Source organism: Ruditapes philippinarum, unplaced genomic scaffold (genome assembly GCF_026571515.1).
Source record: "Ruditapes philippinarum isolate M1 unplaced genomic scaffold, ASM2657151v2 ctg4194_1_1_1_1, whole genome shotgun sequence".
Classification (NCBI taxonomy): domain Eukaryota; kingdom Metazoa; phylum Mollusca; class Bivalvia; order Venerida; family Veneridae; genus Ruditapes; species Ruditapes philippinarum.
In genome coordinates, this window is record NW_026856706.1 from 26,132 (window position 1) to 51,115 (window position 24,984).

A 24,984-nucleotide genomic window follows, 5' to 3' on the forward strand; every position below is an offset into this window, starting at 1 on the left:
TGCACTTGTAGCTATGCCAATTTCTTAAAAAAAAGATTTATTTTTTATTTTTAAAGAATTTATAGTCTCTAAAAACAAGATGAATTTAGAGCACACAAATGCTCAATGGAATTTCATGAAATTGTGTATTATGATCAAGAATAAAAAAAAAACATAAACCAAAAGTAATAAAAAATGGTTTGTAAGAGTTATGCACAAGTTATCTGCCCTTAAAATTATCTGAAATAACAAGAAAAAAACAACAACAAAAATTCAAGAGCAGATACTTTGAATCACAGACATATGGGGTTTGGAGCTCAAAACGCCTTTAAAATCCAAATAAAATGCATATTTGTCAATCCCAGCACATGTACTGATCATATATAATATATATAAAAAACTGAATATAAACTGTTTTGAAAACATTTCATATTTCAACATCTATAATAGATGTTGAAATATGAAATTTTTTCAAAACGGCTTATAAGGAGTGTTTGCTCTGAAGCACGCGATTAAACTGGTTTTTGCCTTAATTCTAATACAATGCCATTTACAAGTTCAAATGTTGTCTTAAACCAGTTTAATTCTTTCAATGATCTCCGAGATAAAAACAACTATAAATTGAACTTTTAAAGCAGATCTACATTTTTAAAAGTTTCTATATTATAATTAAAATATAAAAAATAATTAAAAAAAAAACATGTTTGGGTAAGTTATTGAACACTGAAAAATTGCAATCAACCGTATTAGTCTCGAACATGCTGATCTTAAAATCAATCTGCTGTGGATTTTTATAGAAAAAAATGCTAAATTACAAATTTTTGAAATGTTTTCGTTGATAATATTAAAGGAACTCCACTGAGGTTTATAAGGCTTAAACTATATAATTTTAATTTTTCACTTAGATCAACATGAGCACTTACAACAAAAATATCAATAAAATATAATTAAGAGATATACAAGAAATGCATTGAAAATCGTATGTTTGTGCCATTCTCAGTCAGATTTGAGTGAAAAGCGTTTAAACGCTTTTCAATTTTATGTCATTTTCACTATTATAATAATTATTCTGGAAAAACGAAGCCAGCTAATGAACTGAAGTTTTGCCAATAAGTTACTAGTATAGATTTACATCAAATGGAGTAATAATCTCAAAAAATTATTTCCAGTCCCGTCATGTCAAAAAATCCTCAGTGGAGTCCCTTTAAACGGTGCCCAGTAAAATGTGGTTTCCCGGAGGATCGAATTTTCATGTCGCCTTGTTTTTCCGACTGGTGATAAAAAGAAAAATGTTGGTCATATTGTAGTGAAACAAGTTTGTTTCGCTATTGAGGTACATGTACCTAATTAATTTTTTTTATAGCTGTACCTTTACCTTCTGCGCTTCTGAGCAATTAGCTTATATTGTTACTATTTATTGTTGCTAAGGTGAACCACGGATTTATGTAATATAAATCCGTGGGTGAACAATAAGAAATTTCATATTGTGTTGTAATGTAAATAACTTCATTGTTGTAGCGAAATACGTCGTTTATTTTTAAGATTTTCGTCATAAAGTAAAACCGCTAAATACTCAACACTCATTACATTTAACCATAAACACTCCACCCAGGGATATAAACTTTTACGTCATTTACAAGTGTTATTACTAATGGGATTTTTTTGCACTCTTAAAATTTAATCCAGAAATATTAAAGTTTATCTAACAATATTGTTTACAGTAGAGACTTTAAAGCAAGGCCATTGAACCACTTCAGTTGCAGGTGCGTTTGTTTCAATCTGACTTGAGTACGTTATTTCCTGCAGGGTTAATTAGGGCTGATTTCAATCAGATTGTTTTTGTTTTTAATAGGTGTGAGGTTTGAAAAACTTTCAATACATTACGTTCCAATTTTATGTAACCTTTCATAAACCAACCTAGTCTGGTCCAGGTTGCTCACGTGCAACTGAAGCATCGTTGTCAACACTCCCGATGGAGATTTTTGTGAGGAGAGCTAGACTATTTGGGATTTTTAATTAAGTGTCACGTGACTAGCAATTTGGTTTCCGGTTTAATCTATTTAAGAGTCAAAAGTACGATAGTCCGGAGTAAGTCTATTAAAATGTTTGTTTGGTTTCGACGATTGTCATATATTTGCGGTCGATCCACCTTACCGACTTTCCTGGCAAAGTTACCAGTTATTTCTCCGCAAGTGACTATTAATCACACATAGTTTTTGAATCAGATGTGACAAATGACCATTCGACCCATTTTTTAAATAAATTGTCCCGGAGAAACTTCGGCCTGCCCTAGGATCAAACCCGTTACTCCTGTATTGCAAACCCGATACCGTCACTATTTTGCCAAGCGGCCGGCCTTTCAATTAACGATGTTAAACTTAATAATACATATATATCCAAGATTAACCTCCATCTAATGATATCACAATGCTCTTGTTTGTGCTTTGTATTTATGTTATTTACTTGTTTATGTTTACGAATGTATAACATAATATTGTTCAACTCCTTGTAATGTAAGACAAACAAGAAAGTAGACCTAATTACTGCCCATTGCAAAAAGTAAAATTTAAGCATGATATATTTTTGCCGCTGTAAAATGACTTGCGATTAATAATGTTAATCTTTTAATATGACAAACAATATGTTAAGGTCGTAATTTGCAGTGAGAAACGGATTAAAGATAACAGATTATGATTTAAGTTGATCTGTTTTCACCCGAGCAGTTTATATACCTTTCAGGAGCAAACACTTTCATTTTCATTTTGAAATTAACTGTGTGAGGAAACGGTTTTATCAAATTAAAGTTTGATCTCGTATTCCCTTGTGAAAGTACAAAAAAATCATTTTGATTAATTTGTGAATTTATATTATAAAAATAAATTATTATTATTATCTGCAGTATTTGAGAAACAGATTTTGATAATATCTTAGTTTCTGGAATGCTAGGAACAATGTCGTCTGCGGAGCTGCATGATTATGAAGTTATGTTTAAGAGGCACGTTCACGACAACCTCTTGTTGAACAATGACCTGAGATTAATGGACGATATGAAAAAAGCAAAGCTGAAGGAGCTGTCGAGGGATAGAGATTTATTCAAAGCAAAATTTTCGAAATTTCACAAATTGAACTCAAAGCGGCACATGCCCGAAGGACACTATACCAGAAATGCTACACCCAAAGCTTCACACAAACCGTCTTTCATTGTTTGTAAAAACTCTCCATGCTCACTAAAGTCTTGGAATAATTTGACAGATTTAACAAAAGAGAAGGTCGATGTTTATAAAACAGAAGTTTTACAAAGTGACGAGGCAGCAGTGTCATTCCGGCGGAAAAACAAGGACAGTAATTCAAATGCAGACAAAAATTCGATGCAAAGGAAAATAAGTGCTCTTCCAGACAGGATGCCAAACGGTTTACAATTATGCAGAAGTCAAACAACGCTATCTAAATCTACTGATCTAAGCGAACAAAAGTCCAACTTGGACACAGATGATTTCCATCTTCCAGACTTCCGCCGGCGTTCTTCAACTATGCCAAGTTACTGTTTCAGGACGAAATTAAATCTAGGAAACAAAAGATCAAGCCCAGTACTGGAAAATAAACCACAATGTGACGTCAATGAATCAAAATGCATTGAAACGTCCACAAAATATAATAACACTCAAAATGCAGATGAACAAAAGAACAAAAATGAGTTAGGCAAATCAATACCATGTGTACTAATATCTGATCATAGCAACGAAAATATTGCTAAAGCAACAGACAAAGGGTTAAATGTAACATTTGACCTTACCGACGACAAAAGTGTTCATGAAGAAATTGAAAGACGGACAGCATTTCCAAAAATTGATAAAAAGTTTCAGAGGGCAAAATCAATGATTATATCTGATAATCAGTTACCGGTATCTGCAAATTCTCCAGAAACTTTCCGTAGACGGAGCATGACAGTTGCCTCCATCCGACAAGATAACGTAGATGACCAATTATCTTTACCGCAGACGTTCCGTAGACGGAGCATGACAGTTGACTATTCCGGGTCACCCATCATACGAAAACTCTTAAACAAGAGAGTAAGCATAGATAAATTCAATTTGACGGCGAGAAGACAAAGTTTGTTTGACAAACTCGTAACTGCTTCAATGTCTTCGAGTGAAGATGTTTCAGATTTGGAATATTCGAAATCTGTAGAAGATTTAGAGGCATGTAGATATCTCAGGAAGCCTGGACAGAATATCCATGGCAGCAAAGAGGAGTTGGATTTAGATGTTATATTTAAACAGGACAGTGAGTGACTCGAAAACAGTATGGAAACTTGCAAATTAAATATTGCTTTTAATCATTAATTTACATATTACAGATATACAAGTATTTGTATAAATTCGTTGAAAATCACATGGTTCACAACACTTATTTATTGTTCCATTGTCATGAACAACATGTATGCACTTCTTTGTATAAATTTAAGCGTTCATTAAATGAAAACATGATGTTTGGTTTTCTTTCATTCCATTTCCATTCTTTTGAAGTTTGGCTAAAAAGTCCTCATCTTGACATCTTTTTGACAAATTCTGAAACAAACAATAAAAATGATTTGATATCTTTGTATTTAAACTGAAAACAAAAATCCGTCAGCTATGTTTGTTATTCTGAAGAACTTGTATTATAATAGCCATTGCTATGAGTACACGTACATGTTTTACTACATGCATGTAATTTACTGTTGTAAAAAACAATATCATACATGTGCTTTTGTTTTCCTGTAAGAATAAAGATTTCCCCGCAAATTCAATTTGCCAGTACTATTATCAACATTAGTCTCTTAACTGGGTGTTTTTTTTATATTTATCATGTATTGGCCATTCCAAAATGGAAGGCATCCAGTTTTAATTTCAAAATTCGCATTTTTATTTGCAAAAACTCCGATTCAAGACAGACAAAATTTACAAGAGTAGAAATTTCTAGTTTCATAAATCCAACAATTGTAAATCTATTTCACCACTTGAAATAAAAATGATATGAATTACATGTAATGTATCTAAATCTTCGGAAAGTTTAGAAACATGGTATGTTGCTATTTGAACTTGTTTCAATATAACATAATCATGTCAGTTTCAAAAGCGAAGGTTGAATAATACCACATATTCAAGCATATGTGTGCTCTTTTGAGTTCAGCTTAAGGTCTTTATAGCTAATGCATATTATTGTGATGCATATTATCGTAATTCAATACCAGCAGATTTGTTTCACCTTTTTACTACCAATATTCTACTTATTGGCAAAATACTAATAGCAAGTGATTTAAGATGTAACATTCGAAATGGAGCACAATGCTTTCCTTAGCTTACCAACATAATTGATTTGTCCTCGCCCGAGTCTATCCCCTTGTCGGATTAATTCCTCGATTTCTTTCATGTTCAGTTTTTCCCCAAGACTTGTTAGTACATGTCGCAACTGAAGTGTACTCACAAATCCGTTATTATCATAGTCAAACACTCTGAAAAACATTTTTATATACATAACCAGTGTTGAACACACATGGAATTATTACATTACAGTAACACCCTTTCTTAAAACGCAAATCTATGTACAATTTTAGGGAAAAAACTATAAATAAAAGTACATATAAATTTATTGACTTTTTATGTTCAAAAATCTGGAAAGAGAGTGTTCCCTCGGAAGCTAACACTTTTGGAAACTTATTCAGTATATACTCGTACTTATACAAAAACAGCCATCGAACGCATGAGAAAACATACATTTATTTGACCTTCTGAAACAAGATTAAGGAGCATATATAATTAATTATTTTATATAGTCTTGCACTCTCGGGCACATGTTTATTGTTCAATATTTCTTAAAACTGTCGGACACTTGCAGTCGGCAATTTTTGAACACATTCGATATAGTAAAGTGTGATTGTTACATTTTAAAGTTAATCTTTAAATACCTGAATGCGTCAATAAGTTCTTTCTGCGTTTCTGGTGCCTTTACTTTTCTTACCATCATTGTCAAGAACTCAGGAAACTCTATTGTTCCACTTTCTGTAAGATATAATTACTTTAGTTTTATGACCCGTTTATTCGTTTGTTTTAATTTTAGTGGGGACAGATTTTAAGGTACTCAAGTCATGACAATGTATATACCAGCGAGCGTCTACCTACATTTTATCAATAATTAGCGACCAGGAAAATCTTTTTGCTCTAATTATTACAGACTTCGAATAAAGCATACGGTGCAGTCAAGACTTGAACTTGCAAATCTGAAGTCCACTGTCCTTGTGCTCTCCCTACAGATCGGATGATTTTTGCTCTCGTATAACTTGACACTGTACACACTATACTTATTGCATATCATTGCTCGCTTTCAATGTTTCACAAAACTCGTTTCATAATACTTTCCTAGAGTACATCTCGTGTATGACCTAATTATACAGACAAGTTTAGTAAAACATTTCATTGCATCAAATAACATGTCAAACATTATGATGAGTAAATGGGTTGGACAACAAATTCTTGCAACATTAGATTTAGCTCTTCACAGACAAGGAACTGTAACATTCAACCCAGAATAAAGACTTTTAGGTAAAAATAATCTATTCAAACACACGGAGCGAAAAAGGAAAACCATAAACAAAATCATTAGATGTAAAAGAGAATAAAAAAGGAGAGATGAAAAAGGTAAGAATTGATCAGTTGAAATGTGCAGTTTTCAATGATTTTATTTCTTTATCCTAATGATGGAGATATTTGTCGAATAAATTCAAAATAGGCTGGGCCATTCTTTAATTGGAAGTCATTTATGAAAATAAACATGATCAACGTAAACATGTTATGTCATTTCATCTGCCAGAATAACAATTTTTTAGTAAATATGTTTACTCCTTTACAACAAGAACATTACCAATGAGCAAACTATGTTAAGATTAATAAACATGCTTCGATGAACTATTTGATAAATTGGTATTAGATCAAGATTGACCTTTCAAAAGATAATCCTGACCTAGATTACTAGGTCAGTATTAGTAATACATATATAGTCTTATATTTTACGGTTGAAATATGAAAAAATAATTTGATGTGACATGAGATTCAGTTTTTAACAATTAGATAATCCTTTTGGAAGATATTTGTTACAAAAATGTACACGGCAACAATGGTCCATGTATTGACCTTCAATTAATGGCCATTAACTTATCAAATGTTGTCATTGAAAACGAGCTGTCATTTAAATAGTAAATGTCCCAGAAAATGGATTTGCAGGAAAAAAGAATTAAAACATGCATCCTTCGCGTGATAGAAAATTCTTTTTTGGATAATATTTTAAGAAAAGCATTAAATGTTCAACCTCAACCTCTTTATGAAGTAAGCTCCTTAGCCATTTTCTTTTAGCGAAAATTAAATAGCAAATTTTATCATACATTTTCTTATTTAAATCATCATCAGATTATCTTATTCTCGCCTAATTTAGGTTAATTTATTGCAAATGTAGAGATGAAATCACATTACCCATGTTAACATTGGTAATTTTTATAAATCATATTTTTGTTTTGTTTCCAAGTATAAAATGTCACATTATGTTTATAACATAAATACATAAGTCAAATGCAACCCACTTCTCAAAGGGGAAACATGGTCTTTGACTTTGAAATCTTCAAACCACTGGTAAAGGCCCATCTTGCGGTGAAAGCAGATAATAAAATTTCTCTAAATGCTAACATCCTCCGAGCTGGACACACCAAAATTCGCTTTTTGGCACCAAAACAAAACCTCGGCATTGAACCGACAATGACAGACGAAATGTCAAATGTAGGCTCAACCTTGCCGTTATCTCCCTATGTCCCACTTTTTGAACGGGTGTTCAATTGTCTGTTGCATAAACGGCAACAAAATGGAACAATAACTATAACAGTACTTCGAAAAAATACTCATTTAAGCCCTTGATCACATACCGTCATCATCTACCTCACGGATCATGTCCCTAAGTTCCTCATCTGATGGATTTTTGCCTAGAGAACGTAACACAACCTTCAAGTCATCTACTGTAATACTACCAAGACCCTCGCGGTCGAACAGACCAAACGCTTCCTGAAAGTCTGCAAAAAAGCAAATGGCGATACAAAAAGGGAAACAACGATTGATAACTTGGCTTTTCATAATGTTAAAAGGTATCTATGTATTACTTTTTTATGATCAGGTACAATGTATTTCACAGTCTTACTTTTAATAATGTTAATAGATATAAACTTATTGACCATGCATAATATAGATGTTTTATAGCAATTTAGCCTGATTGTCGACGGTAATAGGTAATAAGTTTTGACTTGTTTCTCTTTGGGAGCTTCAAGTTAAACATACATTTCTAAAGGCTATAATTGAGTTGCATGTTGTCTTGCCATCGGAAGAAAATAGCCAAAGAGCGATCACTGTACTTGTATACGGATACGTTTTGTCCAGAGCAAAATGACACTTTAAGATTTATACTTTAAAACGTTTTTGCTTTGAAGTTGAGAATAAAATATTACAGTCGGTAATTAGAAAATTTTAAAGCAATCTTTACCTTCGACCTCTTCCTGCGACAGATGAAGATCTCCGGCTCCAACTTCGTACTAAAATCATTGAAGAGAAAATAATCATAAAGTACTCTTTTTGTCTTATACCCAGCAATAAATCAATAAAAGAAAAACAGTTAAAGATATACTATGCTAAAATTTGATATTTGAAAATATTGATAATTGCTACACAGTCTCTTTGTAAACATGAAATAAACATGTTTTGACTTCACACAAAGTAGATACGTTAGACTTTAATCATACACAATATAGATGGTCACAATATGAATATACAGTGTCATTAAAAAAACTGGCAGTTTTTTAAGAAAGGACCACCTTTACTTGACCCGTGGTAAGGATCATAGATTCCCATTCATAGTTTGTACACTATTTTATTCAAATGTACACTATTTTATTCAAATAACACATATTCAGTAAGAATTTTATAGATTTCAATAAATTTCTGCGCTTAAAATATTTCACTCAAAGATGAGCATAATATATTTCGCTGACATGACTAAGATATTGATAAATTACAATTAATACTAAATAATCTTTTTCATATTTTTAAAATATTTTTTTCTTTTAGAAATACAAGCAAAAGATAAACACATACCATAGACATGATTGTTTCAGTTGAACAGAAGTCTGATAATGTTTATATGATATTTAATGTTTGTAAGATATTGTGTACTCGACTTTACTAAATCCGCATTGTTTTTCAGGTTAAGGCGTTAATTATAATCATCTATTGATATAGATTAATCATCAATATTAACAGACGCGTTGGTATCATATTACATTTTAGTCAATAGAAGGGGTAAAAAATATGTATTAAACCTACGGTATATAATATGGATATAAGGAATATCATTGTTTACCCCTGTGAAATACCATATATATCTCTTAAACGCACAAATTGTGGTATTTTTACTTCATACAAAAAAATGCTAAACTGTATTATACTTGTATCATAGTTTGGGGACCTTTCTGTTGAAAATGTGTCAGAGTTAAATCGTATACATATACATGCACAGTGCGTTAACTGGAGTGCAGGTATTAGTTACCCGCACTCCAGAGCATGCCCGTTGATTGGCTCATTTTTGCTGGGTTTTACTTATTAGGGAAAGCGACAGAAATATCATATTCAGATGCTCGTTCATTGGTTACTTTTTCCCGGGGTTTCATATTGTGACAACAGGGAACGTGTTTTTATGTTTGACTATGATACAAAAGAGAAAGAACATCAAAACACTCGGCAATCTGATTAATACTCGGGGGCTACGCCCCCTCGTACAAATCAGATAGCCTCGTGGTTCGATGCTCTTTCTATTACTAAATGCCACAATGCAAAAGAAGTAAATGAAGGTTCAGCTATATAATTGTTTGAAATCTGTAATAATGCACCGAAAATAATGATGATTAAAGACATAACAATAACTCCACTTTTTTTAGGTTAACGGGCCTTTGTTTGCTATAATTATTGCGCAGGGGTTTAACAGGTTTATACATCTACGACATAAGTACATTGTACTGCCATTTTAGAGCAACCATTTTAAAATTTCTAACCTTTATGTTAATTTGGAAACTTTTACATAAGTAAGAATTTATGTTTTGTATTATTTAGGCACTTTTTCTATTCAAAACACCCAGTTTACAAGCTTTACAGTTTATCTCCAATCTCTCGAACTGCTGACTGTCCAAATTATTAGTAATAGAAAGAGCATCGAAACACGAGGCTATCTGATTTGTACGAGGGGGCGTAGCCCCCGAGTATTAATCAGATTGCCGAGTGTTTTGATGTTCTTTCTCTTTTGTATCATAGTCATGTCACAATATGAAACCCCGGGAAAAAGTAACCAATGAACGAGCATCTGAATATGATATTTTTGTCGCTTTCCCTTTCTCTTCCGTCAAAATAAGTAAACCCCAGCAAAAATGAGCCAATCAATGGACATGCTCTGGAGTGCGGGTAACTAATACCTGCACTCCTGTTAAGGCACTGTGCATGTATATGTATACGATTTAACTCTGACACATTTTCAACAGAAAGGTCCCCAAACTATGATACAATTTTACTTTGATGTCTCATTTCCATATCCGGTGTATAGTATGACAATTTACTTAAATCGTGGTCAGTGAATTACAGTGTATTTGATGGCTTCTTAATTATTGTAACTTATATTAAATACTTTCTATTCAGATAACTGAAACTAACCAGTTCCGAGTCCTATAAGCAAACATGGTTCTTTCTCAAACAGGACTTGAACCCAAAATCAACAATGGGTTTAGAGACAGGTACCTATGAGGCAAGCACGTATATGACAAGCACTTTTAGGCAGGCATAAAGAGGTAAACACTTATGCAAATGATAAATGAATGATTTAAAATACATGTAATCGGAGCAATTTGAAGGATCTAGATATATTTAATTCATATTTAATGTATATTTTATGTTTTAATATTTATCCTTTTAAAATGGCAATAATCTACTTTATGCGTACATGACATAGCAAGTAGCTAAATAAATAAATTCAGGTTTTTTTATAAAAAATTTCCAATTTTGTTAACCTATAAATAAATTGACAAAATCCTTATAAATGGCAATAATGTACTTTATGCGTACATGACATAGCAAGTAGCTAAATAAATAAATTCAGGTTTATTTAAAAAAAAACTTCTCCAATTTTGTTAACCTATAAATAAATTGACAAATCATATAATTTAGAATAACAAATTATGTTTCGCTTTTTCAATTGACAAATTCAATAAGCTTATAGCTTTCAATATCGAACTAAAATAAAGCAGTATAAACTAATAAACAAATAAGTAACAAAATACATGTATGTAAATATATTTTAACACGACAAACAAACGTTGCCGCTGTGATGCAATAAAAGAAACAAAGGTCAAAGAAACAACAAAAAACGAACTTTTTTTAATAGTTTACTGATCATGACAATAGTGTTCATAAATATCAAAATGTATGATATAATGGGATTGTAAAATAATGAAAGACATTTGAAGACAGAGGCCATCAATTGCTGTTACAGCACATATTCGGAAACATGGAAATGTGTAAGTATCCTTCGCTTTTATCGTTAATTAATATCCTACCAAACTATCTTCTAACACCACTTGACGCTAACATCATGTTTACAAATTCTGGAAACAAATAAGAAAAAATAAAAATAAAACACAGTGGTAAAAAAATAGCTAGTTACTACTAGTTACTACGTATATGTAGACTACATGTTTAGTGTAAGACCGGTTTTTTGTTTGTTTTATTTCTAAAATTTATATCAAGTCGGCCACTTATAGTCTAAATGAATATCAAAAGTAAAGTGCCATAATCATGCTAACGTATTGAGCTTAATGTTTCCATTATATATATATATATTTTTTTTTTGGTTAATGTTTACGTACCACCAAACAGTCAAACATAATAGTCATGCTTAACTGGTGGTACATTATTTCAGGCACTTACGGTTCCAAGATGTCAAATCGTAAATGAATATAACATAAAATTATAACTTAACACTTACCATCATAATCTATTTCACCATCATTGTTAACATCTGCTTCTCGCATCATCTCGTCCACTTCCTCATCTGTGAGTTTTTCTCCGAGATTTGTCATCACGTGACGTAATTCTCCGGCACTTATTTTTCCTGAACCGTCTTTGTCAAAAACTCTAAATGCTGCTTTTAAATCTTCATCCGAATCATTATCACGCATGTGTCGCACCATCATAGTTAAGAATTCTGGGAATTCAACAGTTCCGCTTCCTGTAACAAACTGATCAGGTTTACTTCCGGATATGCAATTCATTCTTTCTCCGTCTTATAAATAAACATAATTTTAACACTCATGTTATAATTGTCAAACCAATTAACTTGAAAGAAATCATAGTGAAATAAGACATGGACACAGAGACACGGATTCTATTTCCTATTATAGCATGTAACCTTACGTTCAGTGCAACAAAGAAATTACCGGAATGCAAAATGTTAAGTACTGTTTTGTTATAGCCCGATGAAAAGATTTGGGATAGTAATTAATAATTATGAAGGAATCTTTCTATGTTAAACATATATACATATATGTTGGAATGTCAAAGACCTCTTACCGTCTGCATCAACTTCATTGATCATATCCTGTAGTTGAGCCTCGGTTGGGTTTGACCCCAGTGACCTCATCACAGTGCCTAGCTCTGTTGATGTTATGGTACCATCGCCATCTTTATCAAACAAACTAAACGCCTCTTTAAACTCTGCAAAATATTCACCTTATTTGTTAATACAATGTATACTAGTACATGCATACCCTTTGTTTAAACAATATGCAATATTTTATGAGAAATCAAACCTTTGCTGCAGGCGACTTCCACATACAAACCATGTGAAAAACATCTCTTGCTGGAAATTAATGTTTTATCTCCATAATTAAAAGTCTAAAAAAATTACAATAGAGAAAATCTACAAAAAAGAACACAGGTCAATTTATAAAAATATTTGTTTGAAAACAAGATGAATAAAAACCTTTAACTTGTTGGCAATGAATTATGTATTTTAAAACAATAAAGTTTGTGACTTTAAAAGAATGGCTTTTTAGTAAACAATCTATTGTGAGATAGGACCAGACGATAAATGCTATATATGGATGTTAATCTATTAATTTAGAGATAAAATAACAGCCATCATCAAATCTACATATTAATTTCCATTACCTGCAATTTGTTCATCTGTTAATTGTGTTTCCTGTAAATGAAATAAATAAAAGGGAAATGACGTATATGCACTTTGTTTAGTTTTTGTAATCAAACTCTGCGTTATCTTTCCAAATCAGGGAATAGAGCCAGGCTAGCCTTTATATAAACGCCTCTAGATTCGATGGATTTTATACAGTTTGGTGTTCTATTTTATATCTAACTACTAATAAAAAAACAAGAACAAGAAATGGAAAGTTCATAATGCAATATCTATGAATATGCAATAAAATTACCATTTACACCTCGACTGGTAAACAACAACAGAAAAAAGTAATATAATATAAAAAATACTTAAAATATCTAACAATATCGAAAACAAACGTCAAAAAGCTTACCATATTTCTTCTTACTGATTACATAAAATGAATTTATAAATGAATATGTATGTTATCCTAATGCACAGTCTTCGTTAAACAACCATGTTAAAACTTGTAACATCTATAAACAAATACCTAACATCATAGTACTGAAATATAATATTGAAATGTTGAAATGATCATTAAAAATTATTCAAACTGCGACAGTGCCGCATTGCGGCATATGTTTTTTTCAAAAGCGCGCATTATATACAGAATAGATTAATATTGGTACCGTATTTTAAAGCTTCAAAATTTGATACTATCATTAATTGTTTTAGAACAATGGGTCAATATTATAAGGGGTATACTGTTTTGAAGATTTCATCTAATCTATAAAAGAGTATGTACTAATGGTCGGGTAGTTTATGAATTTATAAACTTTAAAAAGCTAATGGAGATATGTAAAAAATAAAATGGTAAGAACTTATATTATTTTTTATTTCAACTATGTTTTGTCATGTTAAAATTTATAAGTGTTCATGTTTTAAAATCAGTTTAAATGTTCTTGCAAATTTGCTTTAAATATGACAATAAAGATTAACATAGGAGAGAACCGTTCACGAAAATAGTTTGGAAGACAAATGTCAAGCAACATAAATGTACAAATTTACTTAGTTTGAAAACAATCAATATATTCATGAGAACAGAAATCAAGTTATTTTCAGGATATCTGAACTGTTATTGATTGTTATCGGCTGAATATAGTAGATAAATATTTTAAACAATATTTATAATTTATATAGATATAATATTGATTCACAAATAAGCAAGGCATTTGTATGGTGGCTGATTTCCGCCATCTCATGCGTCCGTGTCTTAGCCCCTCAAATGAGACACGAATACACGGTTATATGCTCGTTTATCGAGTTTTTACCTTCGACTTTTGAGGGGCGAAGACACGAAGATATTTCCCTTGTACATTGGCGAAATATTAGTATTAAAATTCGGAAATTCAGCTAGATTAGGAACGTCTGTGGTTCTACTCAGGTGTCTGTGCACGTTTATAATAAAGTTTGAAGGCTGTATGTAAGTGTTGGTGTGACGTTAAAAGTGATAATAATAATAATGATAATAATAATTAATAATGATAATAATAATAATAATAATAATAATAATAATAATAATAATAATAATAATAATAATAATAATAATAATAATAATAATAATGTTTTTTTTTCATTAAACTTAATATGAAAAACTATGCTATTTTAACAGTGTTTAATTGTTTACAGTCTGACGTGTTTACAGAAGAGCAGCTTGAAGGTAAACAATAAATTTTAATGTTCAAAATACAAGAATTTAAAAAGCCACAATGCGCGCAGATAATGTAGAATTTAAATACATTATGTATTGTGATTCACAGATGCATCGCAGATTTCCGAAGTCAGTGATTATATTGCAATATATAAGATTTGTCTTAGCGTGTTTGACTATGGTGTTAGATTATTTGTCAAAGAAGTCACGTCAGGTAAACTTACGAAAAAGCAGACGAATATTTCTTGTGTGAGTGATACATTATGTTTTCCATTGTTTAAATATATGAGCCGCGTCATGACAAAACCAGCATAATTGGTTTGCGACCAGCATGGATCCAGACCAGCCTGCGCATCCGCGCAGTCTGATCAGGATCCTTGCTGTTCGCTTACCAACCTATGACAAGTAGTGAAACTGATAGCAAACAGCATGGATCCTGATTAGACTGCGCGGATGCGCAGGCTGGTCTGGATCCATGCTGGTCGCAAACCCATTATGTTGGTTTTGTCGTGACACGACTCATATGGGTGTGTAACTTTCAGAGTTCAAGGAGACGTTCAGCTTGTTTGACAAAGAAGGAGATGGTTCTATATCAATAAAGGAACTTGGTACCGTCCTCAGAGCTTTGGGGCAACATCCAACCGAGGCTGACCTTAATGACCTCATCGGTAATCTAGAGGTTGAAGGTCAGTTTCTATTTCTTATTTCATTTCCATTTGTGAAAGGACTCAAAGGAGTGATATTTATTTCAAAAATACTACATTTGAAAAATGTAGCAATTTCACATAAAAGTACAGTACTTAGTATTAGGATCTGAGTTTGAAATGGGAAAAAGTAATATTTATTTAGAAATATTTAGAAATAATATTACAATCTATATAACAAATACTGCCTAGTTCATATTGCAAACTCCTTATACATTAAAATTATAATAAACTTACACATTAATTGTGAATGTCCGGACATATATAGTAACACTTTTATAGTGATCCTGAAATTATATGAGCCGTGTCACGACAAAACCAACATAGTGGGTTTGCGACCAGCATGGATCCAGATCCGCGCAGTCTGATCAGGATCCATGCTGTTCGCTTACAAACCCTATAACAAGTAGAGAAACTGATAGCGAACAGCATGGATCCTGATCAGACTGCGCGGATGCGCAGGCTGGTCTGGATCCATGCTGGTCGCAAACCTATTATTTTGGTTTTGTCGTGACGCGGCTCATATTGCTTTTGACACCACCTGTATCTTGTATATAATACTTCAGGACACATGACCATTGAGTTTCCAGAGTTTTTGAGTATCCTGGCGAAAATCATCAAAGATACCGATCCAGAGACCGAACTTACCGAAGCTTTCAAGGTATGATAATAAGGTCAAAAAGATGTTTTTGTTTTTTGTGTGTTTTTCAATATTGTATGTCACCCCATTGCAATGCCAAATGAAATATGAACGTTGCAAATTTAATAACATTCATAGGGCTACTTACTTTGTCAAAGAGATATTGGTGATATTTCAAATTGCAAAATTATATGTACAGATTATAAATAAAAATCGTAAATGCCAAGTTTTAAGAACAACTTCTGCAGTTTCTTGTTAATCGATAACATTTGAAGAAAAATGTCTAGAATGCGGTTTTCATGTGTATAGTTACCACTACAATGTATATGGTATTTCATGCCATTTGCACAATTTTCAAGACCTTCGAGATTTAAGTCAAATCGAACCTCGACGCTTATGACTTTACAATTTTACTGCATCTTGGAGTAAAATGAAAGCCACGGATAGGAATGAGAAGAAAATCGTAATAGCAACTTATAGGGAACATTCGTACACTAACGAAGACTAAGTAGAACATTTGTTTTCCAGAATGCATAGCAGAAAACATTATCAATCTCATAAACAGAATTGCAACATAAAAATCCATTCCCGGTGTTAAGCCATGCGAGGAAATACATATTTCATTGTTTCCAGTAATTGGTGTCTTTTCGTTATCAGTGCCAGCCTTTTTGCATGAGCACACAGTCCCAGAATGCATTAGCACCAAATGTTCGTTATTATGTGTAGATCCTGCGCTAAATATGTGCGGTTTGTACTCGCGTTTATGATTATTGTGATTTTATTCTCGACAATTGGTACAATAATGTTTCATATTGTAGCTGATACCTTAAACAAGTTGGATTCAATAGTTGCTCACAAATCAAGCGTTTGAAAACGTCATGGGGAATTCATTTGGCTTAGTGAGACAGGCCATCAATTAAGACCTGCATTGTGGGAAAATCCCTTAATTTTGCCCATTCAACGTAAATAACATCAAATTACTGTTTCAGATTTTCGACAAAGAAAACACGGGCAACATCTCTAACGCCGACTTACGGCGAATTATGACGACGTATGGCGAGGTGTTGAATGACGAAGAGATAGAAGAGATGATCAAAGAAGCCGACACCGACGGCGACGGCATTGTCGATTATGCTGGTATGATTTACCGTTCTTACTCACTGACTTCAGTTTGTATCACCCCCTTTACGAAATTTATAAGGCGTAGAAATAACACGTTGTGCAAATTGATTCATTTTAAGGAACGAGTTTCATTACGAAAAAGACATTTATGGGATAAAGTGAGAAATTACCTTACAAATTTGGCATCTCTATTAACAATGAATATTCATTGGTAGTAAAAAGAACATAAAACAAATTCTGTAAAAGTACTGTACTGTTAAACTTGAGCTATAACTACTCTGAGCAGACATTGTTTCTTTTCTAAAACACTGCTTTTACCTTTACGTTTTACTCTTGAATAAACACCACTCTTAGAAAAAGACCATATTTTAACACCCCGATAATATTTAAGTTCCAAAGCATTACGTAAGTAAGTAATAAAAGTAATGTTTTTTTTCTCCATAGACTTGACTTTATTTTCAAATGTTTTATTTTTCAGAGTTTATCTCCATGGTGATACAACCTTAAAACGTCACAACTGGTCATTGCAGAGGTCAAAATTCTTCATTTATGGTGTTCTTTCGGTGTTCTTGTATTTTGTGTTGTGAATAAATAATTAGAAAAACATTATAGAATATTGTGTTTCATAATACATGTATTTTCTTTCCTCTCAATTGTTGTCGTCTAGACTGTTGCACAGTTATCTCTCTACATTGTTGATAAAATGAGTCCGGAAGTTTTAAGATTTCAAGTGCTATAGGTGAAACAGACTTTCCTATGCTACCAGTATAAAGTCAGATCGGCCTGCAAGCTCGTTTAGTACGATCGGACATTATAGACTGCCTTTTGCTTACAATAAACAATTGACAGATCCGATTTCAATCCAGGGCAAATCCATTATACATGTTAAGCCATGCAAAGGTTAATAACCTCGTACAAGCATTGAAGACTACATATATACCCGCAGTTCTCATAAAGGAAATATATTGCCTTGCACGACAAGGCACATACCATCATACCAAATGTATTTTTGGCAAACCTGCGTTCCGGACAAGGGAATTTAGCTAATCACCTAAACAGGCAGACGGCAGGGATGTACGTGCACTATGTCTGCCTGTGAAACACTCGACCAGATTTTAACCAATAGCAGTAAGAGCTATCAGAACTATCAGGCCAATATCATAGAGGTATAATGGGTCTTCACCGAGGTATTTTGACCTGACAGGACTTTTTTTGACATTTGATGTAGGACTGAAACTTATGTGCATAATTTCGGACAAAGAATAGCACAAAATACGATTTTTTTTTTCAATTTATTTCCGAGTATATTTCCTAATTATCTCTTGCATATCTTCCTTTTTAAGTTGATCTTTGTAGGAAATTATATTATTTTTGACCTCAGTGGAGTTCCTTTGAACTTAATGTCCTTGAATAAAAATAAAAAAAGATTCAAATTAAAGAGGAAATAAGTGCATTCTTCAAATGTAAGAGGAAAAAGAAGATATTTTATGCTTTTAATTTTTATTATAAAATTACAGCTAGTCCCATTTTACTCCGAACACAAAACCTCTGTAAGTAGTGATATATAAACATTCTTCTATAAAAAAGGAACCCAAATCGCTTACATATAATTATAATAAAACAAAACACAACTCTGTATCTATCACATTCAAAATAGTGTCATATAGTAAAAAAAACATAGATTCTTTGTTGGTCATTGTTCTGATTATGTTCTTGGTCAGCTTATTCTTTATTTTGTAAGATCTTATTTTGGCGGGAAAAAATTAGGTATAAAAAGTATCCAAGTTCCTAACTCACATTTTTCTATTATGCCTATAAACAAAGTGTAATGCGTAGAAAAACTAGCAGATCTAAGAAAACTTTCATTTCATAAAGTAGTTTCATGATATCTTATATACTATCAAAATTCTTTTCTATAAATAAAAATATACAATAACAATGAACAATAAAGCTTTTCCAGACGTTTTTGCAAGCGTTTATGACACACAGTATATATTTATGGAATGGTGATGCCTCATTTTTTTGTTTCCCTCTGTTCGCCTCTTCAGTACAGGCACTGGATGGTGCGTACCATTTCTATAAATGGAAAAAGTAAGGATATAGTAAATAATATTTCCTTTAAAAATTAAAAAGAAAAAAATGGCATCAACAAAAGAATCAAAATTCAAAGAATATGAGCTTCATTTAGTTTCAGTATCTCACTACCAACAATGTATCATCGATTTACAGACAACAAAAACCCGCTCCACTCCTCCAACACAGTGATTCTCCCCAAAAAAGGACACCAAGAATTATAATTGCAACAAAGAAACTTTTTAGGTAGTATTATCTCCCTTTTAACACGAGTGTGCCTCTAAATGCCCCCATACCAATAAATTGTAATAACGGATATTAAATCAACTCAATTCTGACAAAACCTCTGGTAAATCTAACATCATATTAAATAACACATTATACGCCAGGGGGAGTTTTATTTTGGCGATCGTTAAACTAAATTAAGTCCGTACCATAACGATTATTTGGATGAAACATTCCAGGAAGAAATAACTGAAAGTACGTGATCGTGCGTGCCATAAAACAATTATGTCACATCTTAATTCATGAGAGATATTAAATGTTCCATAGTGATATTCAGCGTTCATATAAGATTTCACGCTAAACGACACTTGTGTATGTCAAATAAATGTAGTCAATTTCAAGATTTTCTTCTTAATATGACAATTTTGTATATGTTAAAGAAGATTAAAACTATAGATGATTTCGTTCATCAACAAAGTACATGTATTGTTTATTTTTGACATTTCTTAATAAACTTTGTAAGAATTTTTTAAAGTAAACAGTTCATAGTTCATAATGCGATTTGATGGGAAAAGCTTCCTTTTTAAGACAAATTTTATTAAATATAGAACAAAAAAGAATAGTTTTAAAACCGTTTTAGATAATGATCAATATCATAAAATATATAAATACAAATTGCAGACTTTTTTTCGCAGAAGTGAAAAAATTACCTTCAAAGTTAAATTGGTTATCTCCACTGATTTCTACATCTCGCAACATCTCGTCCACTTGGTCGTCTTTTAGCTTTTCTCCGAGATGTACAAGCACGTGACGGATTTCCTTGACATCAACATATCCATTACCGTCTTTGTCAAAAATACTGAAAGCCTCCTTCAAGTTTTCTTCTGTCTCAAATGGCGGGGCTTTTGTGGCAATTATTGTCTGTATTTCATTTAATGAGAAAAGACGCTCTCCTGGAAAAAAAATCATATCTAAATTTAGAACAAGGATACCGGAAGTGCTTGAAAACATACAATTACTAAAAACGATTTTCTATCAGTAGTTGACACCAACTTTACGTTTTTGTTTATATAACATTATATCAGTAGCCTTTGAAAACATACTTCACGGACGGAGTGCATTTCCTGTCAACCGAAATTTTAACGTGTCGAACTGGAAATCAAAGGATATCTAAAGTCCGCCAGGGCAAGCTGTTGTTTCAACGATCAAGAAAACTTAACGTGTCACCTACTTGTTTTTTTCCAGGAACAGACTCGAAATTGTGTCTGTAAGCTTACAGCTCCCTAAATTAAATGAAAATCTTTATAAACTAAACTGGCCGCTGCTGAACCAAAGAGTAAAAAGGATACCGGAAACACAATACTGTTAATCACAAGTACAGTGGAAACAATTGCAATTGGAATTTACTGCTGCATGACTGATGCATTGTGCTCCTGCATATTGAGTTATTAACACCGAGTGTACATATATAATATGTCTGTTCCCGTGACGACGAAAAAGATCTTAAGGCTAATATGCACTTAATATATAAATCTTGCAATTTTTATACATGTTTCAACTCTTCCTAATTTCATTTTCCTGAAAATACCATGATTGATCATGTGAAAATCAAGGGTTGCATGTAAAAAATGTTTAAAAAACTTACTATCTCCGAGCATACTATTCAGTTCCTCATTGGTTGGACTAAGGGCTATACTCCTGATGACACATGTAGCCTGTTCTCTAGTGACTTTGCCATCTCCGTCACTGTCGTATATGATAAATGCTTCCTTCAATTCTACAACAAATATAGAATAAACATTCAGTTGTGCTTCGATTTAATAAAGTGTTTAATAATGATGACAAGCAAATGCAAAACTGACAGTGGCTCAGTTAGATATAAAGGGTCAATATTGTCACATTCAAAGTAGAGGAACACTTAATCCTATTTACCTATGTTAATTTCATTGCATGTGAAATTACTACAGACACTTTTAGGGATTCAGGTGTTGTTCTTTTTTTTAAAAACACACTTTTTCCTTCATGATATTATAATTACAATGTATTACTAAATCATGTCGGGCCGGGTCTTTAAAGCAAGTTTTACATATTGCTTAATTTTTTTTCTCAAATGTTTTATTTGGGGTGAATGGTAAATGTCAAACAAGAACAGATGTCAGAACTCGGTTTTTAAAGAAGACATTTATGACCTATGTTATAAAAACAGTATGGCTGTTTCTGATACGGATGAATTATTAATGGTGGCAAGCAATCTGATTAAACCAACTTTTTGTAACCAAGACAACAGATTTCTCCGCATTTTTAACCTTAAATTATATAAATTGCTGAATTTGCTGAACATACAGTATATATTATCGATTTTGGGTAACCAACATAAGCCTTGTCAGACGACACAGATGTGCAGGCTGGCCTTGATCTATACTTGTGACAAACCCGTTCCACAGCAAGGTACGGTTAAAAATTACTAAATGACAAATCAATAAGTCTCTTATATGTCAAAATAAGTTTACAAATCAAACAGTTGTGTCAATTTCGATTTCCACTTTAACAGTTCTGGAATATAACGAGAAAATTTGCATTTACAGACGTAAATTATTATGATTTGAAATATCTTATCATTGGATGCTTGAATACCTCAAATTTGCAATGACCGTCTTGCAAAACGTTGTCTACATATGAAATTGAGCGAAGAACAAAACAAACTTCAAATAGTGTTTATCATAAATGCAGCACTTTAAAATCATGTTTATTTAGTATACTTTTTTTAAATAAGATAATTGGGCAACATGATACATTATTCTAAATAATTAAATTCTTTGCTAAAGGTAGAAAACCTGTTTCAATCATAATTGTATAGGTATTTGAAAAGTTGTTAACTACAATGTATTTCTTATCTCAAAGAAATGCACTATGTGTCAATAAACAAACAGGCTATACAAACATGAAGTGGTGAATAAACTGTTAGGATTGGTTAATCAAAATATTTCTTCCTGATAAACTCCATATCGCCATACATGTATCCTTATTTAATCAATCTCTTGAACGCGTTGACATTTAAATGTCATACATAACTGTTCTATATCCTTATAGCAGGTCACTAGGATAACTTGCGTGGCTTACTAGATTTCCAAGTTGGGACCAAGAATCTGGATCGAACCAAGTGTGTTGTATACATGTATATGTATGGTTATATGTAGCTGCCCTCTGTATATCAATTGAGTGATATAGGCAACCAATTATAGTCGAGATTTAATTACATCATTTTCTCTTCAAGTATTTGAAATTATGGTCTTTCTAAATTAAAGACTATATATATGTGTGTAATGGATTTGATCATCTACTGGTCCATTATAAACTTAGCAGAGCTCAGCAGCTGGGGTTCGAACACGAAAAAAGCATTAAATGATCAATCTTACATCACTGCCCCCTACCTCGAAATCATGTTGTTTGATGTACAGGGGTATTTTTTGTTTAAAAAAAGGTACTGCAGTGAAAAAAAAATATTGATAATATAATTAAATTACCTTCCTGTTGTTTTGCGTTCAGTTTAACACCGGTGAGAGGCTGAAATTAAAATAAATAAATAAATAAATAAATAAATAAATAAATAAATAAATAAATAAATAAATAAATAAATAAATAAATAAATAAACAAATAAATAAATAAATAAACAAATAATTGGCCTACTGTACATGACTGTAGTTTTGAACAAAACATCGACTAATCAACTTGATATTTCAGAAGATTGCGTGTCGGTTTGTATAGTCTTAAGATATCATATATTTTTTCGGTTCAATATATTTTGTATCAATCAAAACTGACATACGGATTCGAAAATGTTGTTTATTTTCTTGAATTTGACATATTGTGAAATAATGTATCAGTAAGACTGTAAGAGCACCCCATATGCGGCCTCAATTTGTAAAGAATGCAACACAGATTGTAAGAAGTATACCAGTTATCGACCAAAATTTCCGCCATATAAAACATTCAAATTTGTATATTTCTAGATAATATCCATGTAAATATATACTATATATAGATTTTAAATATTTGAATTCTTTACTCAACTCAATAGATTCAACAAACAATAAAATGATACCTGTATAATAAAGGGAAGACAATCCCGAATATGTAAACAAGACACACCTGTTTAGCTTATTTTCAATTTCTTTAAACTTTAGAGAAGTATTTTGATTAAAATATGTTATATTTATATATAATAATGCTACATACCATATTTTCCGTAAATTAGTGGATGAAAAAGTTCCAAATTTGAAGATAAATCGTGATTAAACTGATGTGTCAAACGCTAAAAATACCACAACATTTAACAACCGGTTTACCCTCTGGTAATTATCGATAACAGAGAGGTTCCGCATGGGGAGTTGAATTGTTGGAGCGATACGTTACGACCGTAGGTATAATGGTATATTATGCATCATTTATTTATAATCCTACTATATAGATTTATATGGATCATGCATGATTTATTTCGGTATTTCACTAGTGTCTGATCTAAAGAGAATATTTGCCTTTGTCTGTTATGTTATATTATTTATTTACAATTTAATTAGTTGCGCGCAACCTTATAAATCGAGTGACATTGCACTTATATACTTATACAGTATATTTATATAAATGAAAACTAAACAGTAATACCGGTTTATCAAATGATTTATCCTAAATAAAATATTTGTAAGCTCAGATTTAGTTTGCATTTTCATCTCTAAAATATGATTCTTGAGCGAATTAATAAAAGGCACACTAAGTATTCTTAAGAAAGGGCAAACATGAATTATATAAATGTTTAAATAATGGTTATGCATTTTACCTGAAGAAAGTAGCGATAAATTTGAAATAATTTGTCATAAAAGTAGCAAATTGTAAACAAAGTATTTTGACTTCTATAGAAATATACTCATTCACTATATCTGTACTTGGTCAACGAGTAAGCTTTTGGAATCTATAAAAGTACACGGACAATAAAAAGCTTTACAGAAATAAATTTAAAGCATTTCTGAGGCATTATGGGCCTTTAAGGCGTATACATGTTTGACAGTGCTGGAATATAAAACTTAAGATAATAAAGTTCATCGGTAGACTTACCATCAAGGGATATTCTATATCTCTAACTTAGTATAGTTAAATTGTCAAAGTTAAAAATAAAAGTACTATTTACCCTGAATGCGCCCAAGAATAATATGGTTTTCTTCAGGCTTCTTATAACAAATTGGTTTATAATCTCACAACCTTCACCTTTCTGACTCAGAGACCCAAACAAATTCAGCATCTTCTGTGCTTTGAT

At 32.0% G+C, this 24,984-nt stretch overlaps 4 protein-coding genes across 4 annotated transcripts; 1 reads left to right on the forward strand and 3 right to left on the reverse strand.

Annotated features, from left to right (window-relative positions):
* Window positions 1-4,286: 4,286 nt before the first annotated feature.
* Window positions 4,287-9,292, reverse strand: LOC132747453 (neo-calmodulin-like). The gene is made up of 6 exons (XM_060736836.1): window positions 9,144-9,292; window positions 8,536-8,584; window positions 7,928-8,071; window positions 5,927-6,020; window positions 5,325-5,473; window positions 4,287-4,547 (listed from the first exon to the last, which is right to left on the reverse strand). The coding sequence occupies exons 1-6, from the start codon at window positions 9,150-9,152 to the stop codon at window positions 4,522-4,524; spliced, it is 471 nt and encodes a 156-aa protein (XP_060592819.1). The 5' UTR covers window positions 9,153-9,292; the 3' UTR covers window positions 4,287-4,521.
* Window positions 9,293-11,457: 2,165 nt separating this feature from the next.
* On the reverse strand, window positions 11,458-13,817 carry LOC132747454 (calmodulin-A-like). Its single transcript, XM_060736837.1, has 5 exons — window positions 13,634-13,817; window positions 13,257-13,287; window positions 12,657-12,800; window positions 12,073-12,315; window positions 11,458-11,692 (listed from the first exon to the last, which is right to left on the reverse strand). The coding sequence occupies exons 1-5, from the start codon at window positions 13,634-13,636 to the stop codon at window positions 11,649-11,651; spliced, it is 465 nt and encodes a 154-aa protein (XP_060592820.1). The 5' UTR covers window positions 13,637-13,817; the 3' UTR covers window positions 11,458-11,648.
* Window positions 13,818-13,945: 128 nt separating this feature from the next.
* LOC132747456 (neo-calmodulin-like) lies at window positions 13,946-17,991 on the forward strand. The gene is made up of 6 exons (XM_060736841.1): window positions 13,946-14,073; window positions 14,890-14,920; window positions 15,454-15,597; window positions 16,182-16,276; window positions 17,245-17,392; window positions 17,856-17,991. The coding sequence occupies exons 1-6, from the start codon at window positions 14,071-14,073 to the stop codon at window positions 17,882-17,884; spliced, it is 450 nt and encodes a 149-aa protein (XP_060592824.1). The 5' UTR covers window positions 13,946-14,070; the 3' UTR covers window positions 17,885-17,991.
* Window positions 17,992-19,105: 1,114 nt separating this feature from the next.
* Window positions 19,106-24,071, reverse strand: LOC132747455 (calmodulin-A-like). Its single transcript, XM_060736838.1, has 5 exons — window positions 23,913-24,071; window positions 23,200-23,239; window positions 21,321-21,452; window positions 20,386-20,628; window positions 19,106-19,453 (listed from the first exon to the last, which is right to left on the reverse strand). The coding sequence occupies exons 1-5, from the start codon at window positions 23,913-23,915 to the stop codon at window positions 19,422-19,424; spliced, it is 450 nt and encodes a 149-aa protein (XP_060592821.1). The 5' UTR covers window positions 23,916-24,071; the 3' UTR covers window positions 19,106-19,421.
* Between the last annotated feature and the right edge of the window lie 913 nt (window positions 24,072-24,984).